Source organism: Lissotriton vulgaris, chromosome 2_1 (assembly GCF_964263255.1).
Source record: "Lissotriton vulgaris chromosome 2_1, aLisVul1.2, whole genome shotgun sequence".
NCBI lineage: Eukaryota > Metazoa > Chordata > Amphibia > Caudata > Salamandridae > Lissotriton > Lissotriton vulgaris.
This window is the reverse complement of record NC_141687.1, coordinates 1,236,284,629-1,236,311,357: the sequence shown is the minus strand read 5'-3', so window position 1 is coordinate 1,236,311,357 and position 26,729 is coordinate 1,236,284,629. Positions and strand designations below refer to the sequence as shown.

The 26,729-nt window shown below is 44.5% G+C and overlaps 1 protein-coding gene across 1 annotated transcript in view; it reads right to left on the bottom strand.

The window, feature by feature from the left end:
- Positions 1 to 26,729, bottom strand: part of LOC147732424 (uncharacterized) — a 2,559,122-nt gene that overhangs the window by 1,643,254 nt on the left and 889,139 nt on the right. The window contains exons 38-39 of the mRNA XM_086954262.1: positions 4,059 to 4,208; positions 3,500 to 3,679 (exon numbers count right to left, since the gene is read on the bottom strand). Coding sequence (XP_086810388.1) covers positions 3,500 to 3,679; positions 4,059 to 4,208 — 330 coding nt within the window. The remainder of the gene's footprint in view (positions 1 to 3,499; positions 3,680 to 4,058; positions 4,209 to 26,729) is intronic.

Sequence of the window (26,729 nt, the reverse complement as noted above, 5' to 3'; positions counted from 1 at the left end):
AACTGGCATCCCTAAAATAGAAGTCGCTATTGATGAGAACACCTGGGTTACACATTTCTCGGAGATCTTTAAAAACACTTCACCCACAGACCCATTGCCCTTAAAAGCCCAGTACCCCATCCCGCTTCTTTTTGATATTCCAGACCTCTTGGGGGCATTGCAGAAAAGTAAATCAGGTAAAGCTCCAGGCCCTGATGGGGTCCCAGTGGACTTTTTTAAAAACAACCTAGATCTCTGGGCCCCCATTCTAACGAGAGTCTGTACAGCGGCTGCGAATGAGGGAATCCTAAGCTCTTGGACTAAATCAATAATGGTCCCCATCTTCAAAAAAGGGGACCGTCAAGACGTGAAATGTTATCGGCCAATCTCACTGCTGGACTCGCTGGGGAAAGTAGTGGGGAGAGTCATCCTAGAGCGTCTCCAGCAGTGGAGTGAGGACCGAGGCATTATCTCTGATATTCAATTTGGTTTCCGTGAGGGCTTTGGTACATTAGAGCAGGTCCTCAATCTTACCCTAATAATGGGCAAATATACGCAGGCCATCCCAACTAAAATCTATATGGTCTTTGTCGACCTATCCGCAGCTTTTGACTGCGTTTCGCACGCAAAGCTGTGGAAAGTCCTAGCCCAATTGGGAGTAGACCTCCCTCTTTTGGACTTTCTGAGAGAGCTCTACACCGGGGCAACGGCCAGAGTGCGTTTTGGCCTAAACGGAGAGCTGACGTCTCCGTTTGGAGTAGGGCGTGGAGTCAGGCAGGGTTGTGTCCTGGCCCCCTTCCTCTTCTCACTCTACACTAACGGTCTGGAGGGGGAGATGTTGAGGGGGGCTCAGGACCTCCCGCGCATAAATCGACGCCTGATCCCCGCCCTGCTCTACGCGGACGACGCCGTCATCCTCGCACGAACTCCCCGTGAGCTCCAGCAATCATTGAATAGGTATACGACCTTTATGGGCAACCTTGATCTAAGGGTGAACGTGAAGAAAACGTTCATAATGACGGCAGGTAGGGGGCAAAAAAGAATAAAACCCATTCACCTTGATAATCAAAAGCTTGAAGCCACCCCTCAATACCCATATCTGGGTGTTATGATAGATGATCAACTGACCTGGAAGCCAGAAGTGAACACAAGGGCACACCTATTCAAGAGATCAATTGCCGCTCTAACGAGCTTCTCTCAGAGACTAGGAAAAAGGCCCCCAGTGGAGCTATTAAAGATCTACAATGACAAATGCCAGGCTATCGCATTATACGGTGCGGGAGTCTGGGGTTACACTGACACTAGCTCTATTCAGAAGGCGGAAAACGTCTTTTTGAGATTCTTATTAGCTACTCCTAAAGGTACCTCAACATATGCAATGCATTTAGAATTAGGTATACCCTATATAGAGGACCTAATCAAAATAGAACCAGTGATGTTGTGGCGCCGTATCTGGAAATCCGAGAAAAACGCACTGACTCAATCCATTGTTGCTGATTCCATGAACCTGGACAAATCATCAAAAATAAAGTGGCTCCTCTATGTAAGGAATTTTTTTAAAGATCTAGGATTTGAGAACTATTACTTGGATCCAAAATCTATAACAGACGTTTCTAAAAGAGATCTTAAACAATCAGCACTAAGTCATTTGGAATCCTTAAGACTTGCATCTAATTCAACTAAAACAGCAGTTGCACATGCTAACATGATCCAAATAGCCTATGGCATTCATCTGTACCTGACACTACAAATATCAAGTTACGAAAGAATGCTAATAACAAGATTTAGGCTAAATACTTTTTTTAGACTGGTCACATTCCCACTGAAAAACTGTTGGAATGCTACTCTTCCGCCCTGCCCGTGTGATGGTTTATCAACACAATCCAACTTGCATGTGATCATGCTCTGTAAATTCCATCAAGCCCACAGAAAGATTTGGCTACTACCAATACTAAGGTCCTGGGGGTTGAGACAATGCAGACCCGCCCTCTTAAGACTCCAAATGTTGAAAACTGAAAATGTCTGTTATTTTGTTAGCAATTTTTTAAAATGCATTATGAAACATAGAAAGAACCTGTAAAAGTCCTCACTAAGATCACCTTGAGCGGTTTCCTATATTTTAACTAACTCTTTTTTAATGTATCAGCTATTCTCGTATGAAATGTTATGAAATGCGTGTACTTTTTTAATAAGCAAAAATGCAATGTATGATATTATCTGTCTCTTTTATGGTTTTTCCATTGTGAATAAGCCGAATAAAGATCTTTATTATTATTATATATGTGTCCCCTTCTGTAATGGAGCTCCATACTCTCAATACTTTCATCCGTAGTACAAGCTGCTTGATTTGTGCACCCACTTAGTTGGTACAGACCTCCCCGCGAAATAGCACACTTTATGTAGTGTCCTCTCTTCCTTTCTACTTCGCTTTGTGTGCCCTCCTACACTGGGGCTGTTGTGCTTATTTACACTTGTGGGCCCTTTCTTGGTATCATTTGTATATTTCCACGTCGGGCCGTGGGCGGCGCCTCTCACACTTTGTGCCTCGGGTGATGCTATTGTGAATTCAGAGCATAGGTGGGGTGCCTGTTGATGCCTTCTGCGTTGCCCACACTCGTGAGCATAGAGTGAGCCACCCATTAACACATGTGGAGGAGCTCAGTTTGTTCTTACTGCCTGCTCTTCCTGACAGTTGGTGTTAAGTGGTTGCTCCTCGTGGGTGAGTGTATGCGGGCTGCTGCCTGTGTTCCCCCTTCACAGCTTGTTTGCTGTGGAGCCCGGCATTGTTCGACTTGTAACAAATCCCTTGGAGGCGACACAGGACAACTTGTATGATTGAAGGGAACATGTAGAAGAGTGGCCCTCAATAGAAGAGAGGTAGAGCAAGATTGATGAAGGGCAGAAAGAGGAGATGTTGAGAGAAAAGGGGTGAAAAAAAAGACAGAGGTGAAGTAGTGAAAGAGAGCTGAAGGTGAAAAAAACTAGAGAGTGGTTGAGGTAGAGAGTAAGAGGTGATATACAAAAGTTCAAAAGGATAGAGGGCGAAGTAGAGGGCTGCCCCTGAGTGTCTTGACAGTGAGGAAGGGAGAGTGGGTTGATACCGGGGAAGGGGCACAGAAAGATGCGAGAGAGACAGAAAAAAAGAGTTAGAGAAGGAGAGGTGTAGTAAGAAAGAAGCAAGTGGAGGAAGTGGGTCGAGCTGGGGGAAAGTAGGTGTGGCCTCCGACAAAAATCTGAGCCCCTGGACTTCATATTTTACAAATTAAGCACTGAAGGGTCCCTATTTGGTCCAAGGTACCCACCTCTGCCAACTAGGGACCCCCAATTCTAACAATGGGCAAGCACTAAGACCACTGTATATTCTGTATATGGCCATAACAGGTCTTTTGCAACCAAACAGCTCGCTCTGTCTGGTAAGCGAGATCTAAAATGACAGGTGATGCAAATAACAGTGTTAAAGAAATTTGGAGCAAGCAATAAACCAGTGTCCCATTTGGCAGTTTTATTATACCTATCTTACCTGACTGATTGCAGAAGGTGCCAGGAAGACATGGGATGGGTTCAGGACTTCCTTCTGGGCAAAAATACCCAGGCAAACATTTTCCTCCAGTAGCTGTGGCTGGACACAGACAGTTATCACTGGTGTAGTTGTCCAAGTCATAAGGCTGTGGGGTCCAAGCCGCAAATATACAAAACCAACCTAGAGAATTCAAATAAAGAGGAGGCAATATAAACCTTGTGAGAACCAATAAGACAACCCCATGGCCACTATCAAAGAAATGTAGACAGCAGGAAATAAAGACCGAGGAACAGTGTGCATGCTGTGATCACATGAACATGTCCATTCTAGGATCATATAATTAACACACATTGACATACCGCCTGCACACAACCACACATATGTAGTAAGGTTATTTTGCTAAACATTTGTTGCATTGCTATTTTATGCTGCAAGCTATTTTAATATTTTCATGACCACAACAAATCTCACAGTAAAAGCATACATGCTAAATATTGCGAATAAAAGGCAAGACTGTAAGTAACCGCACAACCACTGCTAACATGGTGGTCAGACATACCAGGATCACATTTCCCAGACACGGTGGTGAGATTCTCCTTTCCGCAGAAGTATCCTGGGGGACAGGGCAGGCAGCTGTCAAGACTCTGTGCCAATGTGTCAGGGTTGTAGAAGCCCCTGGGACAAGGGAACTGGCCAGCATGCTTAGTAGCTGAGAAATACAAGATAGAAAGTGCACTAGATGAAATTATGGCACATGTAAATAGTAGATAGAATTCATAGGGTCAATGTATCACTTACGAAGAGGCACACTCATTCACTTCACTCTATCTTGAAAGCAAGATCAAAATCTCCAGTGGGCAACGGTATACCCGCAGAGGTATCCTCTTTAGGCTCAGTATGAACAAGCATTGGTAATGCATCTGTTTTGCTTATGTAATGAATAAAGTACTGTTTTTATCAATTATAGTCTGGGAGAAGTAAAGAGCCTCCTGACAAATAACATGGGAGTGGAGGGGATGTGGCACAGCAGCAAGATGAGCTGACTGAATAGCTGGGGATCACAGTTGGTGTCTGGGCAGACGCTGCATCCTTTAATTCTATTCAAATCACTTAATCTTCCTGGTGATAAATTGTTATATAAATATGTTGCAAGAGTAAAAAGTGAAAAGAGGCTAAATGGTATGAAAAAATAACTCCACTAAAGTGGATGTTAACAGTATTTCGGTGAAGGGAAACTGATAAGAGAAGTAGACAGGGAACAAGCAATGGTAAATGCAGGAAAATATACTACAGCCAACAGAAATGAAGGAAATGTAAGTAGCACACACAGGAACTAAACAGAAGCCAGGAAAGAGAGGAGGTGGGATCGAAGTCCATTTTTAAGTTTATATTGAAAACAATAGATTTCTCAAGCACAGCACAAGCACTGTGCAGGCGAAACCTAATAAGAAGTAAGAAAGAAGATAAGACAAAAAAACATCTCTTTCTATGTACTGGCTAGATCCCCCAGACTGCTTTCTAGGAAGGAAGGAAGCAAAATGTGATCTACATTAACCCCCTGGATGATAGACTCCTGCCAGAAATCTATCTTGCCCTGCTTTCATCAGAACCCCTTTTCCCACCTCTGTGCTTCTCCCTTTAAGCCATCTGCTGTACACAGTTTTCTAACTTTGTTGCTGGATCCCATCTATTTAAATCAACATGAATTAATGCATCCACAGGGATAGCTCAAAAGGTATTTTCATCTTTCGAAAAGAACACACCACTACTTTTCATTCTGGATAAGTACATGACAGCTGTTAAAAATATCTTCAGAATTCACATGTACCTATCTAAACTAACAGCATACCTTCAAAATCACACCTCCTCCCCCACTCCTTAATGCAGCATCAGTACCTTCCTCAGAAACTAGACCCTTTGTCTCACTGTCTGTTCTTACAAAATTCTATTAGCATCAACCTTCTTCCAGCATATTCACATGCACATTTACCCCTTATACGGCCTCAAATTATCTCTCGTCATAAAAACATATCACCCCGTCCATCTCAACAAAAGCATCCTTTCTCTTCTAAATTCCTTTATCATTTTTCACATGCGATTAAATATACCTGCTTCATCACACAACCACTGTCTATTCGTTTCCCTCCCTCCAAAAACTGCCATCTCCTTTACTGGGTCCTTAACACATTTCCCTTCCACCACATTCTCCCTCAATGGTGTGTAGGGTCCTTCAATTAAACCATGACACATCACACACTTGAAATATTTTGTACTCCATTAACAAACCCTCCACATATTTATTGACTTCATATGCTCATCAAATCCTAAGTTTAATTCGTTCTTCTCTAAACAACTTTTTTCACTTCATTCCAATCTTAACATGTCTCCCAAATTTGCCACGCCCTTAATAACGCCCCTAATAGCCTCCAAAACAGTGTTAAGTTGCCCTTTAACCATCAATGAAAACGTAACATTTTCTCTGTTCTTCTAATAAATACTTTGCTGACGGACATTTCCAAAATTAACGCTCCTCTTTCCTGCCTTAAAGACATTTCTCTACTACCAAAAGGATTTGCCTCAATCATATACTCAGCCTCTAACCTACTCTTCTGCAACATCCTACTTCAAACAACACACACATAATCCAACAATATTTTCTCACCTTCAAATGTAATTTAGCCCATTTCCCCAAACCCTTGACATCAGGCTTTCTATTACTGAAACAAAGCCAGTATCCCCATCAACCACTCCTTTGGTTTTGTATTTATGCATGCATTTCTAGTAGGACCGCAATTCTTAAAAAAAACACTCCAGTATTGTTTGGTCATTAGCAGTACAAGATGGTTACCTAACAAGGTGGTTAAAGTGGCTTCTGGTATGTCATAAAATGTGTTAATAGTACATGACAAAGAGTACAATGCCAATAATTAGCTGTATACAATTTAGGCACAATGAGAAAAATGATATTTCTCCAGAAAGAATGCTCCAAGACCACTGGTTCATACAGGAAAGAAAAACATTACATGGCAATAATTGGGAATGATTATAACGATGATTGAGAGAACGAGCTAGACCTTGGAACTGAGACTGATGAATGAATTTCAAGCATGAGTTTGATTGTACAAATATATGGAAAGTTCTTACATTGTAAAGCAGTGAGCTCCAGTGAAGAAATTTGAGGAGGCTGAAATATATAAAAGCTGCTGGGATTTTGGGCAATGACCATATGTCAGCGTTCTACTCCTAGAGCTCTAGGCAGAGTTTAGTGTGCCAATATGTTGCTCTATATAAATGCAGTTGAACAGCAGGATACCAGACACCTCACCATCCGACAGACCCTTGACACTTTACCATGTAATGGACCCAGGCTCCACAGCAGTCAAGGAGGCACCATAAGATAATACTGAGCTTTGGTATCCCCAAAATCTCATCTATAATTCCCAAAATAATTCAGCTGCATTTATATAGAACGAGTCTGCTGTTACAGTAACAAAGGCAACTCATGTTGGCAAGTGAAGGACAAGGGTGTAATTGGAATGCTGATACCTAATGAAGAACTGTTGATACCACGACCTAAAACCTAGAAATGCTATGAGTGCTCGGAGAACCCGAGGTTCTCAGAATTTTGGCCTTGACATACAGCCAAGGACACTGAACTTAACAATTTAAGAAATGTACCTCAAACAGACTGTGCTCTGGCAAGCTGGTACAGGAAAGTCTTACTCGCACTGGGGGTTACATTGCAAATTACATGTTTGCGATATAGTGCTAATAATTAGCAATATATACATTTTTTTAAACAGAGGAGAATGCCAGTCTATGTTGACGTGTTTTATGAACGAACCAGTTAAATCCTGAGGAAGGAGGAGGCTGCTCCCCCCGAAACACGACGGTTTGGTTTGGAGCTTTAGCACAAACTTGACCGAAAGTGCTGAGCATTTTAATCGTCTGCTTGAAGTCTGGACATAAGAATTGATACCTTTTATGAACAAATGTATCTAAGTATGAAAAAATGATTTGTTTTTGTTGTTCAGACTCTGGACGATTTGGCATTGTAGATATGGAGTTTGGAAAATAATCTTTGACTATTTGGTTAGAGCACTTTTTGGATTAATTTCTATTCACACATTTACGAAACTTTCAAAGAGATGAATTGTGCACAGTTAAAGATGTTGGGATACCAAAGGGGATGATGGACGAAGTGTTGGAGCAAATCAAACACTCACCCCCAGTCAACTCATCTGGGTTTAATCCATCATCATTCTTTAGCTCACTCCACCACCCCAGTTCAGACATGGCAATATGCAAATCAGTCTGACCCTGTGCCTCATGGAAACAGTTCAGCCCAAACTGCCAAGCCATGTCTTCCCTGGACCGGAAACAAGCATCCTGGGACCAGTTTCTGGCTAGTCAGCCGTGATCAGTCAGGTTAGCTTGAATCCAGTGGCAAAGTGAGCAAGGGACCCTGATTTGCATATGGCCATATCTGAACTGGGGTAGCGTGGTGAGCAAAATAAGATGGATTAAACCCAGATCTGTGACTGGGGGTGAATGTTTTGCCAATGTGCAACATTCCGCCCATCACCTTGAGTGTTTTGTTGTTCGCCCTATGTGGGAAGGGTATGCCCAGAGGTGGGTCCGGTGCTCACTACGCCACTGGAGTCAAGCTATCCTGGCTGATGACGGCTGATAGCCAGAAACCGGTCCTAGGATGCTTGATTCCGGTCCAGGGAAGATATGGCTTGGCAGTTCGGGCTGGACGGTTCCCATGAGGCACAGGGTCAAGACTGATTTGCATACGCCCATGTATGAACTGGGGTGGCGTGGTGAGCAAAAGAACGATAGATTAAACCCAGATCAGTGACTGGGGGGTGAATGTTTTGCCAATGTGCAAAAATCTGTCCATCACATTGTGTGTTTTGCAGTTAAAGATGTTGGCATGAACTTTGTAAGAACATTTTGCACTTTATATTAACGTAACAAGGCTCTGAATTGCCACAATGGAGCAGTGAGACTCAAAGGATTGCATTTCATAAATTGTTCACCAATAATAGTACTTTCTGATTTAATGAGGATAAATACAATTGAAAAAGTGGGGTTCTTTCAAGAAACTCATTGCTTGTGGACTGAGTGCAGCCAAAGAGTGTTATCCGAGAGACTAAATAGTTAAATAAAGAGAAAAAGATGCATAAACATTTGCGTCTTACCAAATAAATCGAAGATGGTCAACCACGATGGGCAAATCTATTGTAATTGGATAATCACACCAGTTTTTTTAAAAGGTCCAAAGCACAGCCATCCCATATGATCAAGGAGCATGATAAGTCCTCTATATTAAGAGAAAAAGAGAGAAGCAGTCCTTTGTCTGGGTCTCTCTTTTTCTCTTAAAAAACCTTCGATCTATTTGGTAAGGTGCAAATGTTTATGCAACTTTTTCTCTTTCTCTTTTGACTTATAATGAACTGTACAGTATCCAAAAGGCACATTTTTTTGTATTTATTTACTATTTTATTAAAGCAAAACACAAAAACACTTCATGGTACATCAATACACGCTCATTGTCTACCGGCCAACCAGGCACACACTGTAAACATCTTACACAGCCTATATGCCAACAACCCAGTTCGGGCACACGGCGAATCACGTTTAGGCCCAGTGATGCTCCATGCATGTGCCCAACTCGTAGTTTCTGGGGGCCAACCACCTTTATATGCTCTATGTACAGTGCAGTCCAAGAACCATCACCAAATTCAGTGTTTCGAAGCCTTGCAGCATACCCGCACTCGGGTTCACCAGATTCACCCTGCTCTCCCCCAGTCTCACCCCCCCATCTACCCTTGTAGTGTACAGGTTGCCGCTGTATCCTGTATAGCAATTGACCATTCGTTTAGCATGGGTTCCATGGGTCCCTTGTGGTGCCGGATATACATGTCTCAGCTTCCCCGGTTTCTGCCCCCTCCCTCCGGGTCAACACCCCGTGTCTACTAAGCTTATAAGCGGTGTACTTCCCCCAAAAGTTTTTGGGTTGACTCCTGGTTGGGAGCAACTCGTGGTAGGTTTCTGACTGTGTGAAGAAGTACAACATATCATTAGACCATTGCTGAAGGGTCGACCCCTGACCTCTCATCCAGCACCGTGCCACTTTATGCTTGGCCATGAGTAACCCCATATCTACCATCTTATGTACAGCCTTAGGTAGTTTCTTGGTGTATCATAGTAGTGCCATCGCTAAGTCTGGTGTGAGTTCCATTTCCACTACTGCCCCCAATTCTCTAAAGATATTCACCCAGTACGCATGTACCCCCAGGCTTTGCCATGCCAAATGGAGAATGTTTGCTGTCTGGGCGTGGCATCATCCGCAAGTTGCCTCCTCACGAAGGACGTACCTGCAGAGTCTCTCCGGAGTGTAGTAAGTCCTATTGAGATATTTAAAGTGTATGAGTCTGTGCCTGCCGTGAAGCAAAATCTTTATAGTACTTATACAACAGTGAGTCCACATGGAGTCGTCTATCTGTGTCTGCAAGTCTCTTTGCCAGGCAAGTCTAGCTGTGGTGGAGCTGTTTTCCCTATGTGACATGGTCAATTTATATATGGCTGTGATCATCTTGCATGGCGAGGCGGTCTTAATCATGTGAGTTAACTCCCGTATTTCAGGGGGCTCTGCTAAGTCCTACCCTAGAAGGTCGTATAGTGCCTTGCGTACTCTATGGTACTGGAATATGCCCAACAAGGTGCCAGCGCCCACTGTTTCCGCACCTTGTTCCCAAGTCTTCACTACCCCCTCTTGGAATAGGTCCCCTGTCACCCCTAGTGCCATTGTGCGAAGCGCCTGTGTCACACCTTTGTCCCTGCATGGCCCCAACCACTGTGTCCATTCTATCGGCATGGCAGGTGAGTACAGCAATGCTCCCACCTGATGTTGCAATATACAGTGCCAAGCATAACGTGTTGCGTTAATAGAATCCAAAAGGCCTGTTCTACGGTCAATTGGTTCAAATATCGTGGCTGGGAGCGGAATCGGGTCTGCAAATAATCTTTCCATACGGAGAAATGGGATGTCCGCCTCTGAATAAATCCAGACATGCATTTGGACTGCCTGCGCTGCTCTATAATATAATTCAAAATCCGGGGCGCCTAGATCTCCCATGTGGTATGGCAGCGTAAGGACCTTCCACTGCACTCACGCTTGTTTACCAGCCCATGGCAGTTTTGTCATTGACTGATGAAGCCTATGAAAAAAGGTACGAGGCAACACTATTGGGATGTTCATAAATAGGAACAGCATCCTGGGTAAGATCACCATCTTCATAATCAATATTCGTCCCATTAAGGACAGTGAGAGGCGAGTCCACCTCTCCACATCGTCTTCAAGTTTATCTATAGCAGTGCCATAGATTTCCCAGAAGACTATCTCAGAGTCCGTATGCAGTTTAATTCCTAAATATCTAATGGAATCGGTTGACCATTGCAAAGGGTACTCTATGTCAAATTCCGTCGTGGCTGGAGTTAGAGGAAAGACTATCGATTTTGCCCAATTAACTTTCAGCCCAGACAGCGCTCCAAAATGCACAACCTCCCTGATAACTGGGGACAAGTTATTTTCCGGGTTTCTCACTATCCTGTATGTCGGGAACCCAATTCCCTCATTCCCGTGATATTTACATAGCGCACAAGCCAACGTGGACTGTGTACCAAGACAGCATTCATGGAATTTGATGAATTAATTGTGATCTTTGACTGTAGATACCTTCTCAAGGCAGGCATGGACAGAAGCTGGTATATGACTTATCTGGATTGTTTAGGGCCAAAACCAGTTGTGTGTCGTCAGCATATGTGATGATCTGAACCCCAAAAGGATGAACTAGCTCTGCTAGGGGGCTCATGTATACATTAAACAGGGTGGGAATCAGTGAAGATCCCTGCGGGATACCACACAGGAGTGACATTAATTTGGACACTGCCTTGCCTTCAAAAACCCAGAATGATCTTTTTTCCATGAAGAATTTCAGCCATTGCAGGGCCTCCCCTGTCACCCCTAGATTCCTCAGTCTTTGAATTAGGATTTGATGGTTAAGAGTATCGAATGCTGCACTGAGGGCCAAAAGGATCATTGCTGTGTTACCTCCCGAATCCAGGATCTTCTTAGACTCCTCAAACACTTCTAAGAGGGCTGTTTCAGTGCCCTGCCGAGGTCGAAAGCCAGTCTGTGAGAGATGAAGAAGATTGTAGCACTCCAAAAATGGGGAAAGGACCGAGTTAACAAGTTTTTCTACCATCTTACTGATCCCTGAAAGGAGCAAGATGGGGCAATAGTTTCCAAGGAAATCAGTATTAAGTTTGTGCTTTTTTAGCAGCGCCTTTACCATGGCACTTTCCCATGTGGAGGGTACTATTCCTGAGGAAATTGCGGCGTTAATTAACTCCAGTATCAGAGGAGAGATAGTTTCCGCAGCTTTAAGCAAGAGAGTGGGAGGAGCTGGGTCTCTGGGTGAACCACATTTTACCATAGCTGAAGTCTTTTCTAACAAATTAAGATTTATCAAAGGAATTTCATCCAAGTAGTGCTCACTGGTCTGAGGCATAGCATCCCCGAAGAGTCATTACAGTAGCCACCCACAGCGGGGAAAGAGAAGTAGATGGCTTGAATTTTTTCATGAAAACATTCTGCCAGTTTATTATAACAGGCACTAGGGTGGTCTGAAGTAACTGGCACTGAGGGAGGACTGAGAAGATTTTTCGTAATGCGAAAAAATTTGTGTGGTGAGTTAGCTACCGGAGTGATTCTATCTTCATAGTGTGCTTCTTGTGCCAATTTAATTTCTGTTTTATAGATTTGTATGACTTCCCTATACTTCAACTTATTTTCTAACAAGAAGTCCTTTCTGCATATTCTCTCACATTTCTTACAGCTCTGTTTTAGATTATGAAGCTTATGAGAGTGCCACGCTGTTCTGTTGATCCCAGTCGAATTTTGATTCCACGTTTTGGGGAGGACCTGGTCTAAGGAGCACTCGATCCACTTATTGAAGTTATCATTAGCCATGATAGCATTAGGATCATGGGTTGGCTTGGTGTTTATTAAGACCCTGGTCCACTGTTCTATTGGAATATTGGACCATAGCCGTGTCAGGCTTATATCCACCTTATCAGGTGGTATGGGACAGTTAAGAGCCCAGAAAAAGGGAATCAAAAAGTGATCGAACCATGGCACCGGTATCGGGTTTCTTCCTGACAATGTTTCTATATTAGAAAAGAAGGGATCCAATAAGTGTCCTTTCATATAGGTGGGACCATTATCTATTTGTCTAAATTGGTAAGCTGCCAACAGCCTGATTCATGTAGCCAATAGCGCTCGCAAAAGGGCCAGATTCTGAGAATCTGGCCCTTTGCGAGTGCGATTTTTGCATTTGGTATTCACAATCCCAAATGCAAAAATCGCTATTTAAGAATTCGCATATTTGCGAGGAATGGCATTTAAGGAATCTCTAATAGAGATTCCTCAAATGCTATTCAAGACACATCAAGAAATTGTGATTTTGAACTTTTGGGGCCGCTATTTACCGAGAGGTCAGACCTGTCGGTAAATAGCAAAAACTCAGAAAAATGCTTTTAAAAGCATTTTTCTAAGTTGCATGTTGCACACACAGATGTCCTTTGGACATGTGTGTGCGCAACACCTGTTCAAATGTGCATTTTAGGGGTGCTACAGGGCGTCCTTTGGACACCCCTGGCACCCTTAAAATCGCTATCTTATATGCGAGTAGCAAATTGCTACTCGCAAATAAGGGATACTCCCCATTCATTCCTATGGGCCTCTTGGCCCATAGGAATGAATGGGGAGTTTTTGCGAGTAGCAATTTGCTACTCGCAAATAAAGAACATGTAGGAATCGCTATTTTATTAGCAATTCCTACATGAATGCCGTTTTGCGTGTCCTCAATAGCGAGTCGCTATGATTCGCTATTAGGGCCACGCAAAACGGCATGTACATGAATCAGGCTGCAAGTCATTTATCAGCTCAGCTGCTGTCAAATGAGAGGGATCCTCACAATGGAGATTAAGATCCCCTAGCTGCGGCAACTAATCTGGCTTTTATATATGATGGCAAAGCCGCCGTCTTTCCCTGATTCTCTATCTTGCTGCTGAATAAAATAGCCTGGAGGAAGGGATTGAGCAAGGTCCGGGTCCAATCCATTGTTAAGCCATGTTTCAGTCAGGAGTAACACTTTCAGGTGTTCCTATTCTAACAGAGTAAACATTTCCATAGAATGTTTAGGGACTGACCTACAATTAAGCAGATGCATTTTAAAGGCTTGCTCGTGAACCAGAGCACCTTGTGAGTTAAAGAGTGGGGAGAGTTTAAAGGAACAATGAGTGCAGTGGAGGTTCTTGCAACCCGGCAACATAGAGTGTGAACAATTATCATTGGTTACTCGCTTTAACTTCATAAGCTGGTCCAGCGTATACACAAGAGATTCTAAAGAGAGACGTGTAAGGATTATGGCCCTTGGCCCCGGCCGCAGATGGTTGCAGACGGGTTTGCCTTTGGCCCCTTTAGTATTGTTGGCGCTCAGTCAGCCACTAGAACGCTGACCAATATGGCGCCTGATTCAAGTGCAAATAAGCAGAGTGCAAGTGAACTTAAAAGTGGCCCCCGGAGCTATAACACAGCTCCACACAGTTTGAGCAATAAATATGCCACAGTAAAACTAGTGCAGTCTGAGGTTCTGTGACAATTGTAAGTGGTGTTTTCGACTCGCTCGAATATGGACGAGTTTGGTGTCTATGAACCGCAAATGACGAGTTTAGTGGGTGTACGCGTTTTCGCTATGCTGACCTAAACCGTTCGTCCGTTTCGTGGGTTTCTTCATCTGAACCCACGGGTTTCATTTTAGATACGGCATCCATTTTGTCTCTTGCCCTCAAGTAGCCAGTGAACGGACATTGTCCGCTTCGTGACCCTGGGATTCCCAAACTCTTGCGGAAGACACGTGTTCCTTTGAGGGTGTCTTTATGACGAGGGGGATGACACTGCAAAAGCAGATGGCCCCACTCAAGGCTCATCTTGCCGTGCCGGTCTATTGTTTCAGCCGTGCATTCATTAGGCATGTCTCCTTTGATCCTGTAATGGTGTTTCCGATATCACCCCCCTTTCAATCTGTTGACTATCTTTGTCTTCCTCTGCACCTGTTTCTGACTCTTCCTTAATTCATTTACAGTCGGAATGGAATGTACTAATGGTGGGAAGATGTACTTTTACAGTTGGGAACCGGTGATGTTACTGTAATTATGTTCTGGGACTCTGAATACATGAAAGCGACCCTTTGAATTTTTACTGTGGGAACTATGTTGTAACCTTTTGTTCGCCATGTTGTTCTATGACAGAAATCTGTATAAAAGGAGCGATCCACAGTTGCAATTTGAAGCAGTCTCCTAGAACCTACACATGCTGTACTTCTTGTGACTTCTGTGTTCCCTGCAGTAAATAAACCTCGATCTTTGACGCCGAAGGAAGTGTCCCGTGTCTCTGTCATTTGTACGCCGGAACAGGTAACCCACGAAGGTTTCAGGTGTTGTCCCCTGGCACCGCTGGGTCTTAGCAAAACCCAGTCCTTCAGTTGGCCCCCAACGTGGGGCGACATCAGCGGTACCGGTCCAAAGCCTGACGATCGTGAGGAACTTCGTGTGAAATCTCTGAGGGAAGGTGCACCCCGCTTCATCGATCCTGTTGTCGAAATAAGTGGCCCGAAGACTTTTCCCGCGACGATCCCCGCCTCCTGACGGCTGCGGCGGACTGATGCCCTGACTGTCGACCTGTTTTGGCGCCTGGCGTAGTCCTTGGTACAGCGAGACGATAGACGGGTTTTCCTGGTGACGCCATTGTTCTTCCAGTTAAGTATTTGTGGGTCGCTCCCAGAGTCCTTAGTTGTTGTTGGTGCTTGGTTGTTTTGCATGGTTCCATTGCATTTGTGGTCCTTAGTATTTGGTTCTTAGTAGTTTTATTTGACGATTGCAGTCGCCAAAAACCGAGGGTTTTGCATTTTTGCGAGGACATCGTAATCCGATAACCCTTGATGTTTGTGAAACTCGGTTAGTGTGCACGATGCTTCGCCGTAGTACTTTGTTTAGCTGTTTTAAAGGTTGTGGTGCGGATTCCCGATTGGAGGACTCATGTCCGATACCTCCAGTTGGAACTCTTGTCTATGAGTTATATAGTCGACATGGAGTGGGTCCTATTGCATATAATGATTGCTGGGTCCGCTACACTAAAGATGACGGTGTCCTTAGTTGGCCACCTCATGGTAGTTTCGAAACCTCAATTTTGGATAATCTAGAAGCAAAATTGTTTAAAAGGAAAGCTAGGCCGGCCATGTTTGATTCCTTTCGCTTATGGCGTATAGAAGCCAAGCAGAAAGAAATCAAACAGCTTAAACGTAATAAGAGGGAAGGTATCGTTACAACAATGAGAAATGCAGAGCAGTTTCAGCGAGACAAAGAAGAGAAGGAAAAGGAAGTTTTTGATAGACTACAACGTATGGCGGTGGATAAGTGTTATCCCGTTTTACCGTCGAGTACTGATACAAAGGGAGAGGAAGCAGTAGAGGACCCTTTGTTGTCCTATCTACTGAAGTCGCCGCCTCCATATGCACAGGATACTACAGCTCCTGCGGTTCCCCCTGTTTCTCAACCCGTTGTTCCGGCAGCTGCTGGTCAGCCTGTCGCTGGTCCTGTTCTTGCGAATCCTCTTGTCCCCATCCCACTACCTGCTACTGTTCCTACTGCTCCACTGCCTATACCTTCTCAGTCTGCTGTTCCCGCTACTTCTGCTCTTTTGACTACTCCTACTGCCCTTGCTGCTCCTGTATTTGGTTCTGCGGTTGTTGCACCTTTGCTTCTTTCTTCTTCTCCGTCTGTTCGACGACGTATTCCTAATATTGTTGCTAATTTCTACTCTCCTTTTGGACCGATTCTTGGGTCCGATGTTTCTGATGTTCCTCAATGACGAAGTCAACTTCCTGGTGGTAGAGAGAGCGATACGCTGATAAAAATGGCGCGAAATTGGATTAGGTATCCTGTTAAAAATTCCCCGCGCATAATTTTTTACACCTTCTCTCAATTCAATGAGCCCACACAGAGATTTGTGTTTGAGGAAATGTGTAAATGTTTACGTGAGGTGATAGAAAATGATGAGGTAAACAATGTACCGTCCGACTTAACTGAACTTCAGCATCAGTTTTCGATTGGTATGATTGTGGGTAGTAATGTTCGACGTGCTGTAGAACATCTTCTATCTTTTCGTCCCACTGTAATACCTCGAGCATTGTTTAAAGATGAAACTGAGGAGTGGATGGCAACGCCTGGTCAGTATCCCATGCGAGAAGTTCCCCCAGTGTGGATGCCAGGTGATGCCGCCGCTAATCCTGCAATTTTGCCACACTTCCAGAGAGTTTGGATACACCTCCCATGGAAGCGATCGGAAGTTTTGCAGGTAAAACAATCTTTGCCTGACCCCCGTAAAAATCCTGCAGGATACTATAAAGAATTGTCGCAATTAGTGGATGCTACGATTATGAATCTTGCCGACATCGACATGTTGTTCGGCAACGTAGTACCTCAACCGGTTTGGGCGAAAATTCGTCAAGAAAATCACGCAGCTGAGTTAGGTGGTGATTGGCCTGCGCTTGTAGGGGCTGACGCATTGCAGGTTGGTGGGGCTAAGCCTGAGCAGTTAATTACGGCTTTGCCTCAAAGAATCATTACACTAATGAAGACACTTATGCCAGCAATGAAAGTCAATTGGGATAAACTGTCTGCGTGTAAGCTAAAGAAAGACGAGAGTGTCTCCGATTTCTTTCAGAGATTTGAGGAGGCATTCATCGATCACAGTGGTCAGGATATGAGTACTGAGGGAGGTCAGAGGTTGTTTGTAGATAAATTTGTATCGATTTTGCTACCTGACCGTAGCAACAAATTAAAGAATTCAGAGAGTTTGTGGGCTGTTTCTACCTCTGCTCAGATATTAGCCACGGCTCAATATTATGAAAGTAGGGAGAAGGAGGAAAATGATCGTGCGGATAAGAAAACAAAGGAGCTCAAAACGAAAGTGCTGTTACAGCAAGCGTATCCTCCGCGCTCAAATCAAAATGACTCTCAGCAGTGGAATAGATCGCAGTCGCAATCTACCAGGTCACAGTCGCGAAATGACTCCTCCACACAGAGATCTATGCTCGGATACAATCAATGCGCATATTGTAGAGGTGAGGGCCATTTGAAGTTTGATTGTCCGGTTTTGCGTGACCGAAATAGTGGTGGTTCAGCTAGAGGAGGTCGTAGTGGTCCTCAACCAGCTTCGCGAGGTAGAGGTCGTGGTGTTACCCACAATCCAAATGAGCGTACTAATAATTCGTCTGATTCCAATAATTGCTTTGATCAGCGTGGTTCATCATCGGGTAGATCTGCGCAGTATCATGTGGACGATTATTACATCGAGCATGATATTGATGACGGTAACTACTAGGACAGCCACAGACAAAGAGAGGGAGTAGTATCAGTTCCGGTTGATCAGAGAGGGTCTTACGTCGCAGTTGCCGCATCGGGCGTAGTTGAGCCTTTTCTGTTGGACACTGGTGCAGCGAAAAGTTCCATCATGCATTCGAAACTCCCTGGCGCACCTTTGTCTGGCTTAACGAATGTTTCCGTTGGATTCTCTGGCGCCCCTGTTAGCAATCCGGTTTCTAAACCTGTGCCCATTACAATCGGGCCTCGTGAGCTGAAAGCTCCCTTGATTTTGACTACTGGCTGTGGTGAAATCTTCTGGGCCTGGATTTGCTGAAACGGTTATATGCGACTTTGTACTGTTCTCCTGCGGGGGTGGAGCTTACTTTGGGTCAGAGAGTGATCTCTCCTATGTACTTGTCATCTGATAAGCTCCCACCGGAATTGAGTTCTCTTCCTGCATCTTTGTGGGCAACAGGTCCCAATGACGTGGGCCTGCTTGACATCTCTCTTTATGTTGTTCAACTGAAGTCGAATGTGCGATTGCCACGTATTCCCCAGTATCGTATCTCCCTTGATGGAGAACGAGCGTTGTTAGCGGTTATCTATGATTTGATCGATAAAGATGTTATTGAGTAGACTCGGGGAAACGTGTGCAATAGTCCTGTGTTACCTATTTTGAAACGCACTGATCCATCCAAGCCTCCTGTCTACCGTTTTGTTATTGATTTACGGGAGGTGAACAAAATTGTGATTCCACAATTTCCTGTGGTGCCTGATATTGCGGCTTTACTGACTCTGATTCCAGCCTCTGCTTCTTGGTTCTCAGTGATTGATCTGAAGAATGCTTTCTTTAGCATTCCGATTGCTGAGGAAAGCAGAGATCTATTCGGTTTTTTCATTAGGAGGTCGCAGCTTTAGGTTTAAACGCGCTCCTCAGGGCTACTGTGAGAGTCCATCGATATACAGCCAAGCCCTGAAGAGTCAACTTGATGCGTTCGTATTACCGGCTGGTGCGGCCTTGATCCAATATGTTGATGACTTGTTGGTGGCTGCTGATACAAAAGAGATCTGCAAGACTGCTACGGTGTCTCTGTTACAGCATCTCTGTGACTTACATCACAAGGTGTCACCTTCTAAACTGCAATATTGTTGTCAAGAAGTAACTTATCTAGGTCACTTATTGTCAAAGGAGGGAAGAAGGTTGACCCCAGAGAGAATTGCAGCGATCGCTCGAATGACTGTGCCAACGACTCAGAGAGATGTGCATGCCTTTCTAGGTATTACATCATACTGCAGGCAATGGATTCCAAATTTTTCATTGCTAGCGAAACCATTGGAAGGCCTCACGTGCAAGGATGTTCCAACTCCTTTGCCATGGACGGAAGAGTGTCAGAAAAGTTTTTCTGAATTGCGTGATGCGTTGTGTTCGGCTCCTGTGTTAGGTACTCCTGACTACAGCAAGCCGTTTACACTATACGTTCACGAGAGAGAGGGTTGTGCGTTGAGTGTTTTGACGCAGCAATTTGGTGGTAAGCAGCGTCCATGTGCATATTTTTCCTCGACCTTGGACCCCGTAGCTAGAGCTTTGCCGAGTTGTCTAAGAGCGACAGCGGCGGCTGCGGTGTCCATCCGACAATCTGCAGGATTGGTCATGGATAATATGCTTACGGTGATGGTTCCGTATGCAGTTGACACTCTCTTAAATCGTACAAAGACCCAACACTTGACGAGCGCAAGGTTGTCTGGTTACGAGTTGACGCTTTTGGCAAGTCATATTCAAATAAAACGCTGTAATGTCCTAAACCCGGCGACGTTGTTGCCGACTAATATGGAATCAGATGAGGTACCACCACATGATTGTTATTTGCGAACTGAGGAAGAAACGAAGGGTCGTGTTGACCAAAAAACACTCCATTGGCAGATCCCGATGGTACTTTGTATGTTGATGGTTCGTGTTTTAAGTTGCCGAATGGTGATGTGACAACTGCATATGCTGTGGTAACGTTGAGTACGGTTGTGGAAACTGCGAGATTGAATCAGAATTCCGCGCAGGCGGCAGAGTTGATTGCATTGACGAGAGCGTGTGTTTTGTCGAAGGGAAAGCGAGTGAATGTTTTTACCGATAGCCAATATGCTTTTGGCGTTGCACATAGCTTTGGTCGATTGTGGCGAGAGAGAGGCTTTATGACATCGCATGGCACGAAGATCCAACACGGACAGCTCGTGAATGATCTTTTAGACGCACTTACATTGCCTAAGCAGGTGGTGATTATTAAATGCAGCGCGCACCGAAAAGTGACGGATGATGTTGGTCGTGGTAATGCGTTTGCGGATGAGATTGCTAAAGAGACAGCTAGAAACCTTGCAACTCGAATGTATGTGACGAGTTCGGTAAGGTGGCCTGCAGAAACTGGCATGTGTGAGGACACTGTTGAGAGCGTGAAAGCGATTCAGAATGAGGCCACCGAAACTGAAAAGACTAAGTGGAAGGAGGGCACAGGAAAGTTAGATGCGCACGGATGTTGGATTGATTTGTCGGAAAACCAGAGATGGATGTTGCCGGATGCATATGTGCTAGCCGTTGTGACTATGGCTCACGGCTTGTCACATATTAGCGTGAAAGTTGTATATAAGTTGTTGTCCCCTGTATGGAAGAATGATGGTATTGCTAAGTGTGCTGAGAGAGTGGTTAAGAATTGTATGATATGTATGATGTACAATCCTGGCAAGGGCACTCCTACCCCACCTGGCCACTTTGCTCCTCCTACATGTCCCTTTGAGGTTATCCAACTGGACTTCATCCATATGGAGAGATGTAATAACCTGAAGTACGTTTTAGTTGTGGTTTGCACATTCTCCAGATGGATCGAAGCCTATCCTCTCAAAGATAATACTGCTCTGTCCACAGCGAAAGTCCTACTGAAGGAATACTTTCCTCGGTATGGAATGCCACGGATTGTATGGTCAGATAATGGAAGTGAGTTTGTGGGGAGTGTGATGCAGAGTGTGTGTAAAGGCCTTGGAATTAGACAAAAATTCCACAGCGCCAATCATCCCCAGTCAGCAGGTTTAGTTGAAGGGTACAATGATACTCTGAAACTGAAGCTTGCTAAGATTCAAGCTACGACTGGTTTAGCATGGCCTGATGCCTTGCCTCTGGCTCTTTTATCGACCAGGGCGACTGTACACTCTCGAGTAGGCCTTAGCCCATATGAGATTGTGTTCGGCCGTCCTGCAAACATTTGGGGGGTCCCTAGACCCAGGTCCTTCAACAGTCTTGAGTATCCAATGTTAATTGATTATCTTCATGATCTGACTGCTAAACTGAGGTTAATTCATCAACAGGTCTTTGAAGCACTGCCGGCACAGACGGAGGGTCCTGGACATCGGCTCCAACCGGGTGATTGGGTCCTCACCAGAAATTTTGGCCGGAAGAGGAACTTGGAGCCGAGATTTGTGGGCCCTTACCAGGTTCTACTCGCCACGAGAACTGCAGTTCGTCTGGAGGGCCGCAAGCATTGGGTGCATGCCACCCACACAAAGAAGGTGCCAATACCTTTACCAGCGGATTCGTGGGTGAGAGCCGGTATCGCCGCATCAGAAACAGAAACTCCGGTGAAATTTGTGCCGTTCAGTGACGCTGAGCCCGTAGGAGACACTTCAGTGCAATCAGATAATTTTGTTGAACCTTTGTCATTGGAAAACTCAAGACTTGAACTATCATCTGACCGACAGGACTCTGTTCCGCAACCTGAACAATTATTTGAAGAACAGACTCGTCCTGGAAGAAGCAGATATTTTCTTCGTTCTCATACCAAACACTAATAAATATCTTTTTGCTTTTCCCCTTTTTGAAAATTCACGTTACCCCCTTGTTGTCACTTTGAACTGTATGAACAATTACACCTTCCATTGATTTCTGAGTTCTTCCCCACATATGTTTCTTTTTCCACAGCTAAGAGATTTGTATTACAATTAAATGTTTGATTAAAGAACCTCACATCCGGGTTGACCGTAGGGCCGTGCGGGTACTTCCTTCTGTTTAGCAGGTTCCTGACACTAGGTTGGTACTTTTGTCGATTCCTAGGAACTCCTGGGAATTGATAATCGCTACTCAGAACGAAGTGCGTCAAGAACGTTGCGGACGGTTTTTAGAGGATGGTATTCTCAAAGTTGTCGGAAATGGAGAAGACTCTAGCACAAAGATCAGTACTGCACAGGGTCATACGAACTAAATGCTTTCTGTTTCAGGTGTTCCTGCTGTTCTTGACTGTTTCCATGCTATTGGTGGGTGGAGTATATTATGGAATACAATCATTATTGCCCTCTGCTTTACCTACTTCTTCTTCTGAACCAAAATCTACTCCTACTGTTTCTCCACATTCCTTTCACCCTCTACCTCAACACGAACAGGTTAGACGTGCGGAATTCATGAATAACTCTTTTGTTCAGCTTCTTCATCAACATCAGTTGGTGATGAATACTACCAACTGCTGGGTGTGTGGTTTAATGCCACATACCATGGATAGGGGAATTCCGTACTTGGTCCTTCCTTATAGTTCCCAGGGGTCAGCTCGAGCATTCCAAACTATGTTTCGTAGCGCACTAGATTCCTACCCCCATCGAGAGCCACCCACTGCAGATCATGGTCCTGGCCCATACCACAAGCCTTTGGCAAGAGCGATTGCCGATTTAGATAGGGATATCTTTGACGCATCGCTTATCCCAGAGGAAGAGGTGCAAGCATACAGAGATCTGAGTGAGGCTGAGTATAGTATGTCAGTGGGTGATCGGCAGCTTAAAAGCTCGTCTCCGATCTGGATTGTACCCCATCTCGGTAACTTCTGTCTGAAAAGTCTTGGCCGAAGCCCGCGAGCTCAGCTTGGGAGGAGTGCCTGTACTGAAACGTATGTTTTACCGACGGCCTCTTCCCCTGTTCTCTTGACTGCCAAGGGTACATACTTTGTATGTTATGACCGCGCATATACATGGCACCCTCGTGACTTTCCAGGCACCTGTTATATTGCGAATCTGTTGCCGCCGACCTTCACTGTTGGGTCGGATTATCACAAGACCAGAGTTGTGAGAGGAGTGATTAGCGAAGAAGACACTGCCGGTCAAGAAGCAGGAGACTTCTTTAAGGGTTTCTTGCCATTTTGGGGACCTATGATCAATAGTAGGAACCTGAGACAGTTGACTCGACTGCTAATATCACCACCAGTGCCCTTGGTAATCTTACAGCAGAGCTCCAGGCGGACAGGCTTATGACGTTGCAAAATCGTATGGTTTTAGACGTTGTTCTTGCAGATAGAGGTGGAGTATGTAAGGTGATCCATTCTAGTTGCTGCATTTTCATCCCTGATAACGCTCCAACTGTCTATCAAGCCATCTCGAAGTTGCATAAGATCTCCGAGTCCATACACGTGGACGTAGGTGATTGGACGCTACTAGGATGGTTTTGGGGCCTGATGTCGACGTGGGGTTGGAAGATTCTGATGATCATTGGGGTTGTTGTAGCATTTCTGTTCACGTGTTGTCTTTGTGTACAGTGTGGTCCTGCCTTATGTGGCCTCTGTGCCACGACGTGTATAAGACGGCCACCTGTTACCAAGGAAGCATTGATGGAGAGAATGATGTTGCAGCAACATCTGGATGGTTTGATGAATATCGAGATCAATTCTGATATTGACTAGTGCTTGCCTACATGAGGGCAAAAGGAGCGTCTGAGGTTCCGTGACAATTGTAAGTGGTGTTTTCGACTCGCTCGAATATGGACGAGTTTGGTGTCTATGAACCGCAACTGACGAGTTTAGTGGGTGTACGCGTTTTCGCTATGCTGACCTAAACCGTTCGTCCGTTTCGTGGGTTTCTTCATCTGAACCCACGGGTTTCATTTTAGATACGGCATCCATTTTGTCTCTTGCCCTCAAGTAGCCAGTGAACGGACATTGTCCGCTTCGTGACCCTGGGATTCCCAAACTCTTGCGGAAGACACGTGTTCCTTTGAGGGTGTCTTTATGACGAGGGGGATGACACTGCAGAAGCAGATGGCCCCACTCAAGGCTCATCTTGCTGTGCCGGTCTATTGTTTCAGCCGTGCATTCATTAGGCATGTCTCCTTTGATCCTGTAATCGTGTTTCCGATATCACCCCCCTTTCAATCTGTTGACTATCTTTGTCTTCCTCTGCACCTGTTTCTGACTCTTCCTTAATTCATTTACAGCCGGAATGGAATGTACTAATGGTGGGAAGATGTACTTTTACAGTTGGGAACTGGTGATGTTACTGTAATTATGTTCTGGGACTCTGAATACATGAAAGCGACCCTTTGAATTTTTACTGTGGGAACTATGTTGTAACCTTTTGTTCGCCATGTTGTTCTATGACAGAAATCTGTATAAAAGGAGCGATCCACAGTTGCAATTTGAAGCAGTTTCCTAGAACCTACACATGCTGTACTTCTTGTGACTTCTGTGTTCCCTGCAGTAAATAAACCTCGATCTTTGACGCCGAAGGAAGTGTCCCGTGTCTCTGTCATTTGTACGCCGGAACAGGTAACCAAACGAAGGTTACAGGTGTTGTCCCCTGGCACCGCTGGGTCTTAGCAAAACCCAGTCCTTCAAGTATTAAAACATTGGTGTAAAAGAACTCCCTCCGAGCCTCAACCCAGTACTGATGGTACACTCGGACAAAGAACCGGAAAATAAAAAGGAAACTAGGTAAGCCACCTTCAATAAGAAAGAAAGACAGGAGAAAAAACGAGAAAAAAGGAAAAAATACAATGGGTGTTCAAACAAAATCACACAAACAAACACATCACACCAAAAATTCAAAATTGCACGAAAGTAAAACAAATGAAAAGTAAAAAAAAAGAATTTATGTGGTGCAATCTGGAAGAGAACTATTTCCAAGTGAAGAATCACTTTGATTAATATAGTTAGAGGCCTCCACAAAAAGCAGTAACAAATAAGAGGTATTTTTCATTTACTTCTCCATCTCGTTCTGGGTCCCATTTTTTACTTAATGACTCGATTATTTCACCAGGAATCTTCATTACTCCGAGTCATGGTCATCCTCATCGCAGTATCCCTGGAGCACTGTGTGTTTGGGGCATAGCATTCACCAAAGGAAAAAAATCCCCACCCAACATGGCGGCCTGACAGGAAGTACCTGTCACCTGACCTACAAGGGCAGGGCAAACCCAAACCACATCCTGTAATACCCAACCAAACAAAAGAACAACTTAACCAAAGGAGACAAGCAAAGAAGACCCAACAACTAGGGAAGTGACCAGGAGAATCATTTTAGTCTTTGTTCATCCCCCAAGTCCCAAGAGCCTGTGCGAGAGAACACGACTTACATGAGGAAAACTATGACTCTGTGTAATGAAGATTACCGGTAAGTAACCTAGTCATTACCTTCCTCCTCCATCTTCCTCGTCACAGTCACCCTGGAGCGTATTCCAAAGTGCCAGACAAAACAAAAAAGAAAACCAACTTCCACAAAGATGACAAGAAATGTATTTGCAGATGAGCATAAATCAGTGAACTGCAGCAAGAATAACTGAATCAAAATCCACAGAGAACACTTCACCCATTCTCAATTTATAATGAGAGATGAAGGTATGAGTGGAAGACTAAGCTGCAGCTGCACAAACATCCTTCAATGAGGCGCCCTTAAAAGATTCCCTGGAGGAAGCAACACCCCTGTTGGAATGCCCCTAAATGACAGGAGGAAGAGAAAAACCTGACAGGAGCAAATGAATTGGCTGACCTAATCCAACAAGAAAGAGTAGCCGTTGTAGGGCGATGCCCCAGCCTATCAACTCCAAACGTGACAAACAAAAAATCCACCTGGCAAACACAGGCGGTGCGCTCAAGGTAAATAACAAAAGCCTTTGTCAAATCAAGAGAATGAAGCAGAATTTCCTCCGCAGTAAATTTGGTGTGAAAAAAGGCTGCAAGAACAATATCCTGGGCCAAATGGAAATGAGAAAGTACCTTGGGAAGAAAGGCTGGATTAGGGCGAAAGACCACCTTGTCCAGAAAATGCCTTAAGATGGGAAGGTGACAAAGCAATCCACCAATCTCCCCCAAACGCCTCCCCGAGATGATAGCCACCAGGAAATACACCTTAAGGATCAGAAACTCCAGAGAAACAGAAGGCAGCGGCTCAAACGGGGAGTGCTGCAAGGCATTAAGGACCAGAGGAAGATCCCATGGGGGCACTAGAGAAGAAATTACCAGCATCCTAAGATAGAAACTTTGAAAAGGCGAGGATTCAAAAGAGAAGCACCCCTGATACCTTGATGGCGGCCCACTGGCTACAGAGAGTAGAGACCGACAGCCCTGATGCAGTAGGGTTTTTGCTAAATAAAACCTGCTCGGATTGAACTCCTCAGTGTGTTAAATACTAACAGAAAGACATGAAAAACTAAATGAGCAAAACTAAAGGAAAAAGACGAAAACTGTGCAAACGCATGCTGGGACTGTTACATATGACTAATGTAGAAAATAAGTCAAAAGACAAGAGTTTATTTCCCACTAACAAATTGAAAATAAATGTGCAGTGTGTAAGAAAAGAAAACAAAGTGAAAGCATTTAAAGAGCGTTTAATAGTGGAGCTTTATAGAATGATAAATAACACATGTATTTGTCTTTCCTAAAAGTATAATTTTCTGCCCTGCAGAAAAGTCCTGAGAAACATTTTAGAGTTAACATGGAAAATTAGA